Source organism: Phalaenopsis equestris, unplaced genomic scaffold, assembly GCF_001263595.1.
Source record: "Phalaenopsis equestris unplaced genomic scaffold, ASM126359v1 Scaffold000511, whole genome shotgun sequence".
Classification (NCBI taxonomy): Eukaryota; Viridiplantae; Streptophyta; class Magnoliopsida; order Asparagales; family Orchidaceae; genus Phalaenopsis; species Phalaenopsis equestris.
This window is the reverse complement of record NW_018164951.1, coordinates 2,431,983-2,451,883: the sequence shown is the minus strand read 5'-3', so window position 1 is coordinate 2,451,883 and position 19,901 is coordinate 2,431,983. Positions and strand designations below refer to the sequence as shown.

General features: G+C 40.7%; 1 protein-coding gene across 2 annotated transcripts in view; it reads right to left on the bottom strand.

Annotated features, from left to right (window-relative positions):
- Positions 1–19,901, bottom strand: part of LOC110028347 (LRR repeats and ubiquitin-like domain-containing protein At2g30105) — a 60,228-nt gene that overhangs the window by 18,125 nt on the left and 22,202 nt on the right. For both annotated transcript variants that reach the window (XM_020730166.1, XM_020730164.1), the window contains exons 4-6: positions 17,734–17,874; positions 10,245–10,355; positions 9,999–10,099 (exon numbers count right to left, since the gene is read on the bottom strand). In XM_020730166.1, coding sequence (XP_020585825.1) covers positions 9,999–10,099; positions 10,245–10,355; positions 17,734–17,874 — 353 coding nt within the window. The remainder of the gene's footprint in view (positions 1–9,998; positions 10,100–10,244; positions 10,356–17,733; positions 17,875–19,901) is intronic.

Sequence of the window (19,901 nt, the reverse complement as noted above, 5' to 3'; positions counted from 1 at the left end):
ACAAACAGGGCAGTCCAAACCAACTCCAAAGCATTGTAAGCAAGACTCACAGCCAAGACCAAAGCCAAGACACGAGGCAAAGGGAAAAAAGGGAAAGGGAAGGCAGGCTAAGTCCAAGGCACAAGACAAGGTCCATGACTAAAGCAACTCGAATTCACTCCACAGGAACTCTGACATACGCAAGAGAGTGTAAAATACCCTCAATCTCTTTGGAATGACACACTTACTCTCCCCACGATCATCCAAGCAATTTATGCCCAAACAAGAGAAGCTAAAGCCAGGTCCTCATAAAGCACAATCAGAACTCACCATAAAGCCAAAACCAGATAAAGCCAAAACCAGTTCCTTAAAGTTCCAATGAGAAGCTTAAATGTGTTAAGATAATACTCTTAACCAAAACAAAAGCCAAGCTTCAATAAACCCAATACCCAAATCTTCCCAAAATAAGGAACCGAGCCACCAAAGCAAAAAAGAACCCCCAATAGGCAAAAACCGAGATTCAACACAAAACCAAAGACAAACCAAGTTTTTCACCAAATTCCAGACTAGTTAAAGACCAAACCGAGCCAAGCAAGGCTAAAACCCAAACTCAGCAAGGGTCGAAAACCAAGCTGCAATTGAGACCTTCAATACTAAGCCATAATAAAAGTTAGAGCAATATTTTCATGCCTTTAACACATCTCAAAATAGAACTACCACATGCTTTGAGTGAAAGTGAATGAAAGCTTCATAATACATATACTAACATGCTCATGAGAAGGGCCAAATTATTTCAAAACCATCCTCTTAATTACTTCCAATATAAGTATGCCTTGGGAGATAGGAAACATGCCATAACTTCGGCGCTTTAGACAAGCAAAGTAAAAGAAAGGACTAATATCATACCACATTGCTTAACCAAGCTTAACAAAATCTAACTGCTAGCACCACACCACAAGATCATCATCAGAGGCTCGGCGATGCCATAACCGAGAGCCAGTAAAGCATCGAGAAAGGGAGGGAGAAGGAAATACACACCCTCAAGCTTTTAAATGTCATTCCCACATAACAAATGTACAAAGAATAAGTTAGAACATGTTTAGGAATGAGACAAATAGTAATCTTCCTATTCTAGCATGCTAACAGGGCTCGACAGAGAACAGGGACGAACATAAATAAAGCGTAGGGGCTCGGTAAAGAGCAGGGCCGAACACAGACAATGCACATGGGGAGAGGGAAGTACCTCCTTAAAGTAGAATCACAAAAAGAAGTTGCAGAAAAGTATTCCCTAGCCAACACCTCTCTCCAGCAACAAGGAGAGTTCAAAAAAACTTAAGAGAGTGAGTAGAGAAGAGTAATAGAGAAAGGTCCTCCCCTGAAAATGATTTTCAGCCCCTTGAAGCTTCACAAAGGAGCTCTGATATACGCTAAGGGAAGAAGAAGACGAATGATTGAAAAAAATCCCACAGAGATCGAGCGCAAAGGCGCACCATACCGTTTGCGGCTGGAGGAGCCAGCAAATGATGAGGAGGAATGGGCGACTGTGAGAGAGGGGAGCGCAGGGGCGCAGGAACCTTCGTTCCAACGGCTCGAGTTTGTGGGGTCACGCGAGGGGCCACGGCGACCAGAGCAGAGACGCGAGAGGGAAAGACGCACGAGCGAGAGACGGAAAACAGGAGAGGGGAAATGAAGTTAGGGTAGGTTTATAAGTTTTATTTATAATAATAAAATATTATTTATTATTATAAATAATACTTAAACACATCTCCTCCAGAAATGCCCTCGCGACGAAACAAATGTTTCTCTTAAGCAAAATCGACGTTCCGGACGCGTCGGCGCAGTCCGTTTTGTCATCCGGAGTTGTCCGGGCAGCCTCGTCGTCGATCAAGTTCAAAACGCATCACGATCCAAATCCTATCAAGACTTTGGCTCGAATTCGATTAAACAGGACGACGAAGAGCGCAGCGACGCCAAATCAACGAGTAGAGTTAATCCTAAGGCTGGCAGTCCTAAAGGAATGCTCCCTGAGTTCCTTCGGAGTAGCCTTACCTGCTAAGCAATAGCGGTCAAGACTACTACATGGAACATCAAGTCCAGCAAAGAAAAGTCCAGAATTGCTAACGGGGAGGGCTCATTCACTAGTTTTCTAGGAGTAGTCGACAGAAAGGTTCTATGGCTAGATCCTAGGCTACTGAGGGGAAAACTACACCTCGACCAAAAGCGAGGTCAACATACTTTCTCCTTTTTGTACAAAATACATTCCTATAAATAAGAATAAAAAAATACGAATAAAGGGACCTCTTTCTCGACTCTTATAATAGTGAATTCCATGCTTTACTCTCTCACATCCTTCTGTCATTCATCCGGCTCTAAATCTCAGGGCGTGATTCACAAGACAAATTATAATCTAAAATACTAAAAGGTGGTGTGGCCAGGGCGTGATTCGTAAAAGACAAGGTAAGATCCAACATTTGAAAATGTGGTGCGGTGAGCGTGGATCATGCAACAGACGAGAAATGGGAAAGACTATGAAGGAGAAAGCTCCCAAAGAGAAATAGTGTGCATGGAACACAATAAAGAGTCTACGCAACCAAACGTGCACACACAAGTGTAGGGGCTGCAGGCCTAAATGATTCTCGTGACGGAACAATTTGAAGTTTTCTGGGCAGCAATCACCCAGAGGAACAACCATGTGCCTCATCTGGAGGCGAAACCTCAGGGGGTCCGCACTCAAAAACCCCCATCGGCGAACCCACCTGTCCTGGACAACCAAGTCAACAACAAGTGAACGGAGGGACAAGGTGAGTCCCAACACACTGAAACCAGTGCATCTGCACAAGCAAGCAGACGATGGGAAGAACGGATGCGAGTACCTGTACAAACACTCGGGGGCATTTACTTGCCAAATAAAAGAGGCGGTACCCACGCCCAAGCTAAGAATCCCACATCTAGATCCTTTCAAGGGGAAGACCAATCCAATCGATCACGTAGCATCATTCGACACCTTGACCAGAAGCGAAGCTCTGACCATCGGTTAACATGATATTATGAGCGACCGCATGATTGCCGAGAAATGAAGGGGTTGACGCTCCTTAATGTGTCAATTGCCACAATAGTCCAGACCATCGAGAATGAGGACTATTTCAAATCGGCCTCTCCACTGAAGGCGCCTTCAACTTTATAGGACTCGAAAAGGTACTGCTAGTACAACCAAGACCATGCCACGACATAGAGTGTCATAACCTTCTGAATCTAATTGAGGAGTTTATCCGCGCTGGGAAACTCAAGGAGTTCATAGCGATTGATGCACATAATTAGCGACAGAGTAAGGCCCCAGTGGAAGAATCCCCAAACTGTCCCATTCGAGCAAATGAGGTCCATGTAATGAGAATAATCCCAGCCATTTTCGGGGGAGGGGAAGGGAACCCGACTCTCCGGCTTGAAAAGACAACGTTCGGACTAGGTATGTTCTGTCACCCCATTACATGTAACCAGTTACCCATTGTCTTTACAGACGTGGACCTCCCGCTTAAGGGGAACCTCTACAACGAGGTGATCGTCGTTACAACACCGATCAACAACTACCGGGTGGATAGTATTCTCGTTTATACCGAGAGTTCAGTGAAAATCCTGTTCAAGACGGTGTTTGATAAGATTTGCTTCAAGATTAACCAGTTGAGAGCACCTACAATGCCATAGTGGAATCCCTGCCAACTTACAATTCCATTTTCGGTCGGCCACTCCTGAACAGCTACTGGGCGGTAACTTCTATCTACCATGTGGAGGAAAAGTTCTCAGGTTACATGGAAATAATTACTGTCTGATGGAACTTGCAGCAGTTTAGGAGCTGCTACCTGCAGGTGGTCTCGAATGTACCTAGGAACCGCTCGACATCTAGATCCAGGGGGAAGGAGGCCTTGAGACCAACGAGGCCATCCTTCAAGTACCCGCGACCGACGAAGAATCCTATAAGGTTTTCCTCATCAGTGAACATTTTGATGTGGGGTTCAAGAACCGGCTAATACGAATGCATCGGGAGCACCGGGAGGTGTTTGTTTGGACCGCAACAGAGATGTCTAGCGTTTCAATCGATGCAACAAGCCACAGTTTGAACATCAAACCCTACTCTCAGCTGGTCCAATAGATGATTCGGTTGACTGTCGGAACTTTGGTCGAACGAATAGCAGCGAAGGTACATAAACTATTGGACGCTAGCTACATCCGCGAAGTTCAATACCCGACCTGATTGTTAAACGTCATGATGGTTAAGAAGGCCAACGACAAATGAAAGATGTGCACCGACTTCACTAACCTCAATGTCACTTGCCCAAAAGACACATGCCCTCTATTGAAGATTGACACCTTTGAGGACGCAATGGTCGGATACTCAATCATGAGTTTCTTCTACGCTTACTCCGGCTACAACCAAATAAAGATGAACGCGGCCTATTCGGAAAAAAATAACTTTCATTACTGCACAGGGCATATTTTGTTTTAATGTAATGTTCTTTGGGCTTAAGAACACTTAACCGACCTATCAGCGCCTCCTAGTTGTAATATTTCTAATCATAAATGAAAAAAATATAGAAGTGTATGTCGAAGATATCATAGTTAAAGCAAATCACCTGAACAACACATCGAAGTTCTGAAAGAGACATTCGAAACACTCAAAAAATTCTATATAAGAGTAAAGCCTTCCAAGTGCACTTTTGGGACGTCGACCGAAAAGTTCCTCGGTTTCCTACTGATCCCCGAAGCACTGAAAGCCAATTCGAAAAAAGTTCAGACGATCCTAGATATGTCACCTCCCCGGAGTACCAAAGAAATTCAGAGGCTAACCGGTCGGATTATTGGACTTAGCCGTTTAATCCTGAAGTCGGGTGACAAGTGCATGGTTCTTTAAGACACTAAGGAAGAATCAACACTTTGAATGGATAACTGAATGCGATGAGACATTCAAGAACTTGAAAGATTCCTTGGTATCACCATCACTGCTCCAGAGTCCAAAGCAGCGGAAGAACTGTCCCTTTAACTCGAAGTCGGACGAGAGGTTGTAAGCTTAGTCCTGGTCCAAGAGGAGGCAGGAAAGCAACACCCAGTCTACTACACGAGACAAGTGTTTCACGGTGCATAAACTAGATATCAAATTATGGAAAAACTAACATTTTCCTTTTATTGTTTCCACTCGCAAACATCGACCATACTTCTAGATGCGTCCAATTCGTGTCATTACAGACCATCCATTGAGGTTGTAATCACCGGACCAGAGCACCCTGGCCGACTGCTAAAGCGGATAGTGGAGCTCAGTGAATTCAAAATCACCTACGTCCCTCAGACGAAAATCAAAGCCCAAGCGATCGCCGACTTCCCGGTTGACTTCTCCGTGACAGATGGATAAGACGAAGGAACGATCAATGATGACAGGACGTGGACCCTAAGCAGCTAAAGGCAGGATTGAGTCTGGTTTTGTGCAGCCCAATCGGTAAACTCCTCTACCAGTCAATCTCAGTGGAATTTAACGTCACAAACAAGCAGGGTATGAAGCATTGATCGCCGTACTCCTCCTGGCCTATGAAATAAGCGCCCAGGACCTCCTAATGAGGTTTGATTCCTTGTTGATTGTGAGTAAAGTTAATGGAGAATTTGATGCTAGAGACAAAATATGACCAAATACCTCACCAAAATGAATAAGGAAATCGGAAGATACAGGAGCTTTTGCATCGAGCATGTCAGTCAGGAAGACAATCAAGTAGCTGACATTCTCTTCAAACACGTCTGCTTGAGAGAAACCCGGTTATTTAAGATGTAATTAAATATAGGGGTTTGTCTCTATAGGGAACTTGGAACCCAGATAAAATAAATCTTATCTGATCTTTATATTAGATAGGGGAACTTGTTGGTCTCATATAAAAATATTTCACAGACCAAATGAATGTCACAAATTCTTTAGTTTAGATGATTGAGCCTACTACAAGTGATATATTTATTATTCAGGATAAGTATATTACTTGTTGTATCGCACTCAGTCATCCAAACTATCCAAAATGTGAGACCCATTTGATCTCATCTCTTTTCAAAATTAAAATATTACTTTCAAAAATCAAAATCACATATTTACATTTAAATCATTTTCATATATACAAAATTATCTCATTTTTCAAAACCCAAGGAAAATTTAAAACGGCCGACAGCCCTGAAGCCTCTGCTCGGAAAGCGGAATGCAAACGTGAGCAAAAGGAATCCTTGCTTAGACTCTCGTAGGGTTCTGACTATCTAACGAGATCACAGATAGCCAGAACGAGTGAGAGTGAACCCCGAGCAAGAAGGCGCCTAGAGACATAACGAAACCCACACAACCGACAACAATGGTCGAACGAACGCATTGCCCTCCTGAGGCAATAAGTTTAGCACCCCTCCAAAAGTCCACCCTGCCCATTCGCGGGAAGCGTCTCTGCTCTGGCATCTAACTCGACTAAAGCAAAGTTCAATACCGGATTTACAGAAAACCCTTCCATTCAATACATGACTCACAACAACAACAACAAAGCCTTAGTCCCACTACGTGGGGTCGGCTACAACTGACAAGCTGATCGCCCGGAATACACGGTCGATCTGCTACCAAGCGAAAACTAGAGGATCCCTCGGTCGCGAAACAGTGCGAATTCCAAGCAGCGAGGTCTCTAGATGTAGCCCTCCGTCCACTAGTGACAAGATATGCAAAAAGGACAACGAAGGCCACCTCGAAAATCTTGGCGGCCACTCAGGTAGTGACAAGATCCGCATTGGGAGGCAAGACTGGTCAGGAGCCATGCCCGCTTAACCGGACGACGCGTAGCGAGCACCTGAAAGGAACAAAGGTTAACGCTCGGAGCATTAAGGATGGGTCGACCCCCGAAAATCCATCGTCCAACCCGAGAGCAAATATCTCGAAGGGCCAAATCCCCAAATAAAACGAGAAGTTTTACAAGGCCAAGAAGTAAAATTAATCATGAAAAAACAAAAGGTCTCATTTCATTATGTAAGGAATTACGAGTTTTTCATATAACACTAACAAACTTTCGGGATAACAAGAAAAAAAAGATGCTCTCTCAAGTACAGGGCCTTTAACGAGTAGCCAATTCCTCATGTTAAAATCCCCCAAGGCGCGACCAAGCTCCCCCGACCACAACAGGTCCAACAAGACCGGGGACAAGTCTTTGTTCTCTTCCTACGGCGGAAACCAATCTAAGGTCCGATTCAACAGGCTGAACATTCACCGGACCACAACCACATCTTTCCGGTGCTCCTATGCATGGGCTCCCACTCAAAAACTTCCTTGCTCCTCTTCGAGGGAGGAGGACATGGGAACTCTATGTCCTCCTCCGACTCCTTCCCGCGCCGGTGTATCACTGTCCTCTTCGAGGAAGACGAGGTCGACGCTCCCGATGAAGAGCTAGTTGAAGCAGTGGGAGTGGCCTGGTTGGCTCTGTCCCTCTCAGACAAAGAGAAAGGATGGAGCCGTAGCTTGTGTCCAGTTGAATACTGGCACCTGGCTGCACACCTGCTCTCGAAGGGTCAACAGTAGTGGTCTCATCCGGGATTCCCTCGGAAACAAAAGCTCTCTCTTCTTCTTCCCCTGCATCGAATGAGAAGCATATTTTTTAGCAATGGCAGTGACCTTACCTGTCACCTTATCTTTAATAACAACGCTATGAATAGACAAAAAAAAAGGTATCTCGATGCCATGCTCTGAGGGAGCGGGTCCTCATCTTCTACAAGATTACCTGACTCCGAGAGACGCTTCTGCTTCTGACTCTTGACGGCCAACTTTTCGTTCGCCACCTTCGCTCGGACCTCCTCTACAATGTCCGAGTTGTGTCATTGCTCATTTGTCATATTACCCGTCAACACACGAGTAACCGTTACCTTGGCAGTATATTGAGAAACCGAGAAACGAAGACCAATCAACATTTCCAGGGCAACAATTATACTCTCCGGGAGAGACCTCAATTTAGATACCTTACACCCCGATGATTCGATTCGGATTTCCCAAGCATCAAACCAAGAACCGGCCAAGAACTTCTTCTTCCAATCCTTTATCTTGTTCTCCACTCCTACCAGGTGGAGTTCCTTAACTACTGAAAACATGGCATAGCTCTCACCATCAACCTTGAACGAGAAAAAGTATTTAAAAAGGTCGATCGACCATGAGAGGTTCTATACCAACAGAAAAGAGAGAAAGTCATGATCGCGGCTATGGACTTCGACATCACTTGTGTTGGAATAACCCCGTAAGTGTTGAAGACGCTTCAGAGCTCATGGCACAGGGGTAATCGGAGGCCATATTTGAACTGGTTTCGATAGAAGACCAGGTTTTTTCCCAGAAGTTCTGTCGCTCGTGCTGATCTAGGAAACTTCCAAAGATCTATGCTATCGTTAAGAATATACTTTCCCTGCAACTCTCTCACCTCGTTCTCTATCAGCAACGAAGGTCCGGTGCCCTTCACGGAGCCGAACAGGGTAGGCGAGTATTTGAGGGCCATTTCAAAAGACGAAAGGCGGAACTAGCCAAAGGACGAGGGAAGAAGAGAAGACCGAAGGAAAGAAAGAACTAAAAGCGCGTAAAGTAAAAAGAAGCGGCCTCTTCTCCTTGTGGCCAAGGCATTTCAAGCCTGATTTGTGTGATATTGTATCAGTTGTCCATAGTTTTCATTATAGAGTAATTTGGTGATATAAAGTTTTATTTTTGGATATTTTTTACAGTTTAGAAGCATCAACGTGCTCGTTTTACAAATAGTTCAGTATTTGACAATTTTAATTTTGTACAACATATCACAAATCAAATTTTATTTGGTACGTTGACGATTGGTTGTTATTTTAGTCATATTTAATTGAATCAACTGTAAGGATCCTTTCTAGGTAATTTTGAGGCTCTGCACAGTCCTCACAAAATAAGAGATGGTTAGGAGATTTTGGCATTTGCGCACATTTTGAGTTGGACCAATGCAAGTATCTGTTGTTATGAATTTTATCTCATTTGAAAAAAATGTTTGTGTGAAGACACAAAGCCGAAGGATAGTAGAAATGAAGAAAAACTGAAAAAAAAAATCATGCAAGCAAGCAATCAATTATGAAAACAAGCATGGTCTTAGTCCAACATAAAGAATAATAAAACTGAATGCAACAAGGACAAGCGGCAAAATGAAATTCAAAGCACAAAATAAAAAAATAGCACAAAACAGGAAAAGTAAATCTCCAATAAAAATGAATCTCAAAGCACAAAAAGAATGCAGCACTAATCAAACAGAGTTATATGGAAAATGAACATTTCAACTTCCTAGCTTTGAGATATATAATCCAGAAGTTAGTTTCAAATGTCCTGGAAGATTTGCCCATTCGTTCCATTGGCTGACGCTCGAAAGGAGTTAGCCTGCATGCTAGAAATTTGAATAAGACATAAGACTTGTTCTTGTTGTTAAATAATTTCAATCTAAGGGAGCATTAAATTGTCTTCATTGTTTTCTGGAAGTCAAAGGTTCAATTGAAAATTTGATTTCTGAAAAAAGCCTTGAAGAAAAACAGAAAGAATGAGAAGTTCACACATTCAAATAGAGGAAGACAAAAGTGTGGTTTAAAAATTATGGAGCAAGTAAGTTTAGACTAGGGGCACGCTTCCACATGATAGTCGCACCTTCCAAAAGCAATGGACTGATACAAGTCATTTCTTTACAAAGATTATTGCTCTTACGTTTTGTGACAGTTTGTCCTACAAATTAACTCGGGTAGTAAGCATGGAGAATACATTGAATGGATTAGGTAAGAAACTAAGAATGCATACAAATACTATAAATAAACTGCACAAGCCAAGCTTAAGAAAAAAATTGTTATCAAGACTTGAAAACTCAAAAGAGTTTCAAATCTAGTTGCATTTCATAATCTTTTGACTGATTTACTTGTAAGCTCTTGAGCAAACTAAGTTAAAGCCTTTCCATCAAATTTAAAGTCTTGAAGGATACTTAAATATCAGAAAACTGACTTACTTGTTACTGTTAAGAGATAGTACTCCTAAAAACTTCAGCTGTGTAAGGCCAACCCAGCTAATCTTCTCATCAGATAAATCATTTCCATTCAGGTTCAGATTCTACACAATTTAGACATAAAATACTCCATATTTAACATTCCGTGAGGCTAATGCTCCATAGTGAATCACATCTTCAAAGCGACTTTCAACAAGTAAAAAAAACAAGCTTAAAACCGAATTAAAACATGTATAATAAGAAACATACAATCAATGACTTAAAATCACCAATTTTCTCTGGCAATTCTTGAATGTAATTGTCGCTGACATCCAATATTCTAACATGCAATGCGCAATACCAGACATCATTAGGAATATCCTGCAAGTTTAACATAAGAAGTTGCTCTATTAAGTGCAAACCACCAGTTCAGCATAAAAAGGAGGATTAAAAATAGTTTTGCTCACCACCCATTAGAATCACAGTTGAATTAGTTTAAAAGCAGAGAAATTATTGAGGTATTTACATACAGACCACACAATTCTTATATATGTACATATTTAACACCTAAAGTTTCCCATTTGCATGAATAACACACAACCCCAACTTCACATCAAAAAACCACTATTATTAAATTTATAAAAGTAAAATACACATTTTCATGCATATCTTTATAGCACCGAAGAATTATAAATATAAATACCAAACTTTAGGTTTTAAATATGCAAACACATAAGAATTATGTGACATGCATGTAAATTTTCCTAAATTATTTTGTTATGATAATAATGGCTCTGCTCAAGTTAAAATAGCGATTTGTGTTCATACAATTGGTGCATAAAATGCCACTAAGGCTAACTCATTAAAGGATAAATGATGAATCATACTAAGTTTAGGGTTATGGAGGAATATGGTAACTACAACTCTCAAGGGAAGTTTGATTCACTCATACATTGGATGTTATCTTATGTCATAAAAATCTAATACGTCTGCACCTCCTGCACCTCCTGCACCTCCCTCCAATGAAGGAACAGCTGTGACTCCCCTCCCGCAGAAGAACCAGTCTGGACCTGCCATACCAAGGCAGACCCATCAGCGGCCTCGCCAAGCCAGCCAGCACAGCCTAGAGGGACGGTGTTGACCTCGCTTTCGATCGAGGTGCGGTTTTCCCCTCCTTAGTAGCCTAGGATCTAGCCGTAGGGCCTTTCTGTCTACTACTCCTAGAAAACTAGTGAAGGAGCCCTCTCTGTTAGCAATTCTGAACTTTTCTTCGCTCGACTTAACGTTCCATGTAGTAGTCTTGACCGCTATTGTTTAGCAGGTAAGGCTACTCCGAAGGAACTCAGAGAGTATTCCTATAGCACTGTCGGCCTTAGGATTGACAGTACGCGTTGATTTGACACCGTCGTGCTCTTCACCGTTTTGTTTGATTGAGCTCGAGCCGAATTTTTGAGGTGATTCAGGTCGCGACGCATTTTTGTCCCGATCGTCGACGAGGTTGTCTAAATGACACCGGATGACGAAACGGACTGCGCCAACGCGTCCGGAACATCGATTTTGCCTAGGGGAGACTTTCGTTTCATTCCGACGACGCGTCTAGGGGGAAATGCGTAATTTAGGTATATTTATAATACTAAATAATAATAATATTATTATTATTATTATTTATAACCTAAACCTATCTCCTCCCCCCCTTTTTTCTATTTCTCTCGCACCCGTGGGCCTACCTCTGCCCTAGCGTGGCTCGTTCGATTGCCTGGCCCGCTCCTTCGTGTCGTTGGGAGATTTCATTCTCGCGTTCGCCTCTCGCACGCGAGACACCTCTCGCAGTCACCCATCCCGTATCCTATCCTCTGCGGATATCTTATCCCGTCTGCTCTCCATCCTCCCTGCCGCAGAGCGTAGCCTCTGCGAGGATCATATCCTCTGTTTCTCTCGATCTTTATGTGATCTCCTAAACATTCCTTCCCCCGTTTTTTTGGTCTATATGAAGCTTTCGTTAGTGCGTTTCAGGGAGCCGAAAATTTTTTCTAAGGGAGGAAACCCTGCTATTTTTCTTTCTCACTCACTTCTTTGATTTTCTAGTGCTTGAACTGGTTTCCTCTTGTTGTTGGAAGGGAAAGTGAAGTTGGGGAGTGGGAGTGTAAGTTGGGGAGTGTCTTTAAAGTTCCTGTGTTACTTTCTTTTTGCTTCGAGGAGGTACTTTTTCCCCTTTTTGCGCCTTACCTCTTTTCGGTTTTGCTCTCTGTCGAGCTTCTGTTAGCTTGGTGCAATGAATAATGTGGCTTGTTAGTTTAGTATTGCACTTATATTTTTGAAAGACGTGTTACTCCAGCGTCTAGAGATGGAAGTGTGAGCATGTTCTAGGGATTGGATTTGATTACTTGCTTGAAATAGTGGAAATACAACATGATATAAGTACTTTGCTTTTCTCTACTTGCTTGAAATTTTCATATTTTTATTACTGTGAATAAGAAGGTTGAAACGTGGCTTTAAGACGATGCTAGCTCCTCTTTTTTGTTTTTGTTCAAAAGCAAGTTGGAATAATTGAAAATGTAGCTTTGAGCTGATGTTGGCTCCTCTTGCAATCATGTTGAGATATGTATTATGAGGCTTTTCATCTATTCTTATTTAGCATGAGATATTGGAGAGTTTATTTGGCCTTTCATGCATTTTTGGGGGGCTCGGTTTTGGCTTTCTGTGGTTTTCCCTTACTCGAAATGCATGCTATGAGAAAATTTATTTAATTTGGAAAGCTTTATAACTTGTTTTGAGGGCTTGGTTTAGCTCCTCGTGAGGCATCCTTTTGTTTAAATACATGTTGGTCAAGTTGGGGGCCTAAATATATTCTCTATGTTACTGTTCTTGTTTAAGGCATATATTGGCTCTATATCTTGATATTTCAAAAGCTTGTGAGTTGTTCCTTAGCTTTGAATGGCTCGGTTTATCTTGAAATGGTTGAAACTTTAATTTCTGTTAAAACTTGAGTTTTTATCTATGCTTGGGCCCTGTTTTAGCCTTGAGTGGCTTGGTTTCTGGCCTCCATTGGGGTCGGTCTTACCTGCTCTAGCTCTTGACTCTTGCCTGATTATGAGGCTTATTTTCGTTTGATTTGGGGTGTGGCTTTATCCTTTTTGCCCCTGCTGGTTTTTGGTTTGCCTAAAAATGGTTGGGTTTGGATTTGTTATCATATACTGCATTTGATTAGCCTTTAAAGCTTTGATTTGATCTCTTTAGGGGCTCAATTTTCACCTTGAAAGGGTTGGAGGCTGGGTTCTGGATTGAGATCTTGTCTTGGGTATGTGAGCTTTACTTGTTAACCTCGAGGGATTTATTTTGGCTTGATTTGGAGCTTGGTTTTTGTCTGGTTCTGCTCCTGCCCGAGAGGTAGCTTGGGAGCTTGATTTGGTTTGTTCTTAGTCCTACCTGTGAGCTTGTTGGTAGGTCATTTGGTTTGGCTTTGGCCCCTGCTGGGCTCTGTTTTGGCATCTTATGAGTGTTTTTGGCTTAAATATACACATTGTGGAGGAATTTATCTTGATTTGGAGGAGTTCCATAGCCATTCTTGTCTGAAACATATGGTAGTCCTACATTTTGATGTCTTGAGGGCATAGAGATGTTTTCTACCCTTTTGTTGTGGCCTGGGTTTGAGCCTTAGTTGTGGTTCGGTTTTACTCTGGTTGGGAGCTCGGTGTTGCCTTGTTTTGCCCTTACCCGAGAAGTAGTTTGAGTGTGGTTTTGCTGGCTTTAGTTCCTACCCCTACCCGTGAGATTGTTGGTAATCCTTTCAGATTAGTTCAAGGATTTTCGGGCTTTCCTTTTCAGGTCTTTTCGTCACGAGTTTTGAGAGCTGATTCATCCTTCGTTATTTTTTATGTTTTAGGTGAATCTGTCCCTCTTCTCTCTCACCCCATTTTTGTTCTTTTTTTTCTTGCTTCTTGGTTCGATTTTTTATGCTTATGTCCAATATAAAAGTGTCCACGTATAGCTTTTTACTATACGTGAAACCATCAAGCAAGCAAGTAGGTCGGTTTTGTTTTGGGGCTTAGGGCGGTGACGACAAAGGCACACCGGAGATAGAGCTGAATGATATGTCATCCTACGACATCGGGATCCGATTCAGGAACCCATCAGGATCCGATTCAGGAACTCGGTCAACTGTAGGATGATAGTATCATTCACCGACACAAAACTAGCGGGACTTGACCCGAATTTTCTTAGGTTTTTGGTAGTCTTATGCCCGACAGGGCAATCGACTCGTGGACAACTACTTTTAAAATTGATAAAAACAAATTTGATAAGAACAAATACACCTTTTTCTAAAACAAAAATACATTTTTTGCTACAAACAAAATTGATACAGTCCACTTTTTTGCATGTTTGAAACATATGTGCATGCTGAAAATATGAATTTTAAATACATTTTAAATATTGGTTGTCCACCTGTTGATCACCTGTTTAGGCTAAGAAATATCCTCCTGAGTTAGGTTCGATAGGATATCCTTCTAATTGAGTGGCGGGCTTTATACATCTGAGTGACCGAGTAGCCTTCGACGACCCTCGAGCACTAACATATAGTTGAGTCTAGCCCCGAACCGAGTGCTTGCGGTCCCCCTCTTTTTGGACTTTTGGAATTTTTGGACAAAGCACTCGTCTTTTTTCGGGATTTTCCCGTGTTTTCTACGATTTTCATCGATTTGTCGCTTTGTTGATTTTCTCGTACGGGTCATTTACCGCACTTTCTCGTGTTTTCAGGGTGGCGTTTCTTTACTTCGTTTATATAAAGTATTTCAGCCTGCTTCCTCAAATTTTGTTGTTTGTACTTGCTGCATCAATTACACCTAAGGAACAACGGATCTCCCAGGTATACAAGTTTGTTTTATGTTTACAGCATTTTATTCTTTTATAATCACTTCCCTGTTGTACCTTTTAATTTTCTCTACACTGCATGTTGTATTGCTTTCTTTACTGCATACTCTACTGTTTGTCCTGTGCTACATATTCTATTTGCTATACACTGTACAACATGTTGTACTTCAACATGTTATCTATGAAATATTTGAAGAACTATAACCATAGGGCCGTTAGATTTGATATTATAACCTAACACCCTAGAAAACTTAAACTCGTCAAGACAAGGAGCTTGGAACTAGCGCGGTGAACAGCACGACCATCTTCAGCAGCAGAACATGTATTCCCCAGCTAAATCATTTCTTTCCTAAAAATTAAAACAACAATCCATAAGATTTCGAGGTTGTTCGCCTAGCGCAATATAAATCCTCAAAACTTTTCTTTAGGCATTTGTATAGTTCTGTTGTACGATCTAAGCCCTAACTCGTTTTAGGATTTTGAGGTTGTCGTTCATCACTACCTAAATCCTCACATCTTCCAGGCTATTTTGTGTGATCGTTTCACGCGAATGTAAGTCCTAAATAAATAAAATTGGCAGGATAAAACACTTGAATAATTTCTCCTCGAAACTGAAGTCAAACCATAGGGTAGACTGGGAAGTCACCGAGGATCTCCTCTGCATCTGTGACATCCCCTAGTTCTTCCTCCTTTGGATTCTACAATAAATGTTCCAAGTTTGAACCATTCCCCTTTGCACACCTCTTTGTCCGATTTCGTTGAAAAATCTCATCCTTTTGAAGTCCTTGAAGATAATTTTTCCTGATTTTTATCGAGAGTATTCTTAAGTGAATTCGGTCATTTAATATGTAATTAACTATAGGGGCTTGCACTTATAAGAAGCTTTTCCGAACCCAGCTTAAAATAAACCCTATTTAATTTTTCATATTAAATAGAAAATTTGTCAGTAAATAAAACGGTTTCGCAGGCCAAACGGACGTCGTGTATTTCTTAGTTTATTTAATTGAGTCTCATCCTCAAGTCTTGTGTTTATCCCTCGGGATAGATACAGGATTTGAGGTGAAGCGCTCTGTCATTTAAACTATGAAAAATATGGGGTCAGTTTAATTTTCATATTTATTTTTAAACTTAAATCTATATGTAAATTAAATGTCCTTTCGAAGCGGGCAATGAGATTTTGATTCCGGCGACCGACAGCTTCCTACAGGCAACTCCCCCAACTTCTCAACTTTTTATCGCTGACAGACGGGTTCTCCAGAAAATTCTGAGCAATTCCAGCGCCCTGGTGGGGCCCACTAAGTGCTAATCACATGTAGAAGGAAGATAATAAGGGGAATTTTGGGGGGAAATTTTGAAAGGGACTTTGGAGAGTATTTAGGAGGGCTAAGGGCTAGGGTTTGTTTTTATGTTTTGCCTTGTTGCAGTTGTTTTTGCCTTTCTAGTGGTGTTGCTAGCGACGCCTAGAATTTGGGGAGAGACGATCTACCTCTTGAATAGCATATGATCATTTTATCTTGTTTATTTTCATTGGTTTTGGTAAAAGCAGCCCTCATTTGAGTTTCTCTACCTCTTTCGTGCAATCTATCCGTTGTTTGTTCATTGTTTTTGGTTCCAAATCGTATCAAAATCATAACAACTTTGGTTTATAGAAGTCTTAAGATTTCAACAATTTAGATTTCAATTTAACCAAGATAGCTACTATCAAAAGTCAACAAATTCAGCCAGATCGCTACAAGATATTAGGAAAGCAAAATAGAAAATCACATGTGATTAATATATATATGGCATTACAAATTTTGCCGTAAAATGATGCTGAGCCAAATGTAGATATAAGTCTAATCAAGACAAACCTCCTTCCATCACTCCTCCCTTCTCCGCTCTGTCCAACTATTCTCCTAACCCAGCCCTCTTATATTTCCACACCGCTAGGAACATTAGATCGGTGCCAGCTAAACTAGTCATCACCTTCCTAGCCTTCCATCAACCATAACAAATCCACCAGCTACCTTAGTAGCTTCTTAAACCCTCCCAATCAAGAGCACTAAATATGTGTGGAAGAAGAATGATGACTCATATTGCGACCTCGAATAATAATGACCTCCTAACATCCCTGAAGTGTGGAACATGTAAGGTGGGCTGTTACGATCATATCCTCCACTTAGCTCAATCATTTGGGAGAGTTGTTCAGCCATTTTGTTCAAACTAATTGGGCAAGGTTGAGGGGTACCAATGATTGTTGGAAAAAGTGAAAATCATGTTATGAGTAAGGCTACATGGGTACAGTCACCTTCAAATTCAGCAGGCATGTCCCAAAACATATCAATTAATATGTTGTGTGTTTTGCCCCACTTACTGGTTCAGTTTTTTGAGATAAGCGGTTAATACAAATGGTTGTTTAAACACTCTTCCCGCTTCCCTAATTTTTTTTTTTTAAAGTTGTTTGCTTTTACTCACAAGAAAAGTCTAAATTTTTCTTTCCCATGGTATTCAATGTAAAAATAGGCATTTTTATATTGTAAAAATTTAAATTTAATATTTATCGTACAAATATACTGAATTTTAGTTGAATTAACAGATAATAGATTCAAGGAAATCTATTTTTCTCCATTAAAGGGCACATCTTCCTTCCAAACGCTTGTTATACAAACCGTAGCTCAAATTCTTTTATTTAAAATAATAACATGAAAATTCTTTGAGCTTGAATAGGATTCAAATAATTGTTATTAGAAGGGAGTCATCATAAGAAATAGAGGACATGAAAACACTTTTTACAATCACCTGGAATATTGGATAATAATAAACCAATTCTCTCCAAAAAATAGGCCTTATTCATTCATCCAAATATACTTATAAAACCTGATTCATAGAATAAAAAAAACCTACTACATACCTTCAACTGGCGCCTTCCCAAAGCTACAACACCACCTATCCTCCAATGTAGAATTTGGTTTGCCTCGATGGACAATGCAGCCAAATTATCCGTCATTAAGTTTGGTACAGCAGGTGAAGCGGGTTCCGTAAGCGGCACATCCTATTCAATATTATATGCCAAACAGAAAATTAGATTGCATGGTTATAATTCAATCATAAAAATATATAAGTGCGATCTAGAGAAAAGGAGCTAAGTGTTTTGTTGGTGTTGGAGATTGGTTCGCCATTAGGGTATAATTCTTTAAATTAATGTTACTGAATTTTATTTAACTAGGAAGTGTGAAAAAAAAATGATAAATTCTTGGATTTTGTGGAAGAAGATAGAGAAGATTAATATTCTTCACTTCTTTTGTGTCGGCTTACCATGTAACAGAAGCACTGGCTTACCATTCTTCCTTGACGCTTTTTTGAGCAAACTATACGAAGTACTTTTAGCAAGTTGATCTTTAAAAGGCGACGAGAAAAGAACATTTATCAACTCATTAGAGATTTACCAGCATCAATATCCTTGAAGGAGCGACTTCTCGAGAGGAGGAAGCCATTAGAAGGAATTCAGACAGAAGAAAATCCGCACAAAAGAAAAGAACAAGAACCATCAGGAAATCATAAAAGAAAGAAGAAGAAAACCTCAAGTTCCAATAGACCGTGGAACCCTAGACACAAGGCGCTGGTCAGTAATACAACTCCAAACCACCGCTGAAAACACCGAAGAGAGCGCGGAGAACACGAAACAACCACAATAATACCAAAAATCAATCTCCAAACCACTAATAGAAACGCGGGCGCGATGAAACAACCAGAATACCACTAAAATCCAACGCTAATACACCTGGCAGAAATGCAGTCCAAACCACGGAACACCACGAAATCACCGCAGAAAACCCCAAATACAACAAAACTTCACCATAGAGAACGCGAAGGCAGACACCGTGGAGCCGGAAGAACCAACTCTATCAGACCCAAATCAGAACAACAAGAAATGCCTCAAGAATCGCTCTAAGAAAACTTGAAAAGAAGAAATCTTTCTTGTGTGAGTTGCATTAAATTGGACTTTATAGTTATTTCTAAGCGTTGTGATTTTTGTATGGTATACTTTGTGGTTTCTTAGTGACTTTTATATATATATATATATATATATAGGAAGTTTTTAAAAATCTATGGAAAGTAAATTAAATAATAATATCATCCAATCGCAATTTCTGACTTAATTAATTCTAAGTTATCAGTTTGAGCAGTGACATTTACGTCCATTTCATGAAACTCTAGCATATACCTCCTTTCAAAGTTTGTACTAATAAAATAAATAACAATCATTCCTTAACACAATATGAATTGGAATTACATATAAACGAGTATTCTCATGAGTCAAGTCTCGATTCATTAAATCTACAACCCGCTTCTCCCACTTCATATACTTGGCTAGACACAGCTGATAAACAAGTACGTCTGGAAGAATCGACTCTAAAATAAAATCTATAGCAGGTCGAACTACATTGAAGGGTAACGACCAAAGGGATAAACTATTGGTCAAGGTATTCAGCAATTCCTTCAACAAGGGTTGCTCCTCTTCTGGTATTGATTCCTTGGGCTACCTCTCTTCTAGGAAAATCAATGTTAATCCTATTGTGATATAGTTGTTGGGCTCAACTGGAATCCCTAGCATCTCTCCATCATCAACTGTAAGCCGGCATTCCTCTACATTTTCCTTTGGATCTTCACCATCTGCGATGTCATTGTCCACTTCTTCAACTGCTCCCTACTCAGTGAAAGAATTCACCCACATATTTAAGCAATCAGGCGACATGTGGCCAAACATGCCATTTTAAGCATTTACAATAATGGATTTGGGAGTACTGATGGGCGTTATGATTTTTTTATATTATACTTTATGGTTTCTTAGTGACTATTTTATATATATATTGGAAGTTTTTGAAAATCTATGGAAAGTAAATTAAATGTTAATATCATCCAACTGCAGTTTCTGACTTGATTAGTTTTATGTTATCAGGCTGGGTCTTGACATTCACGTCCATTTCAAAGAACTCTAAAACACATGCGTCCTTTCAAAGTCTATACTAATACAATAAATAACAATCATTCTTTAACACAATATGAACTGGAATTACA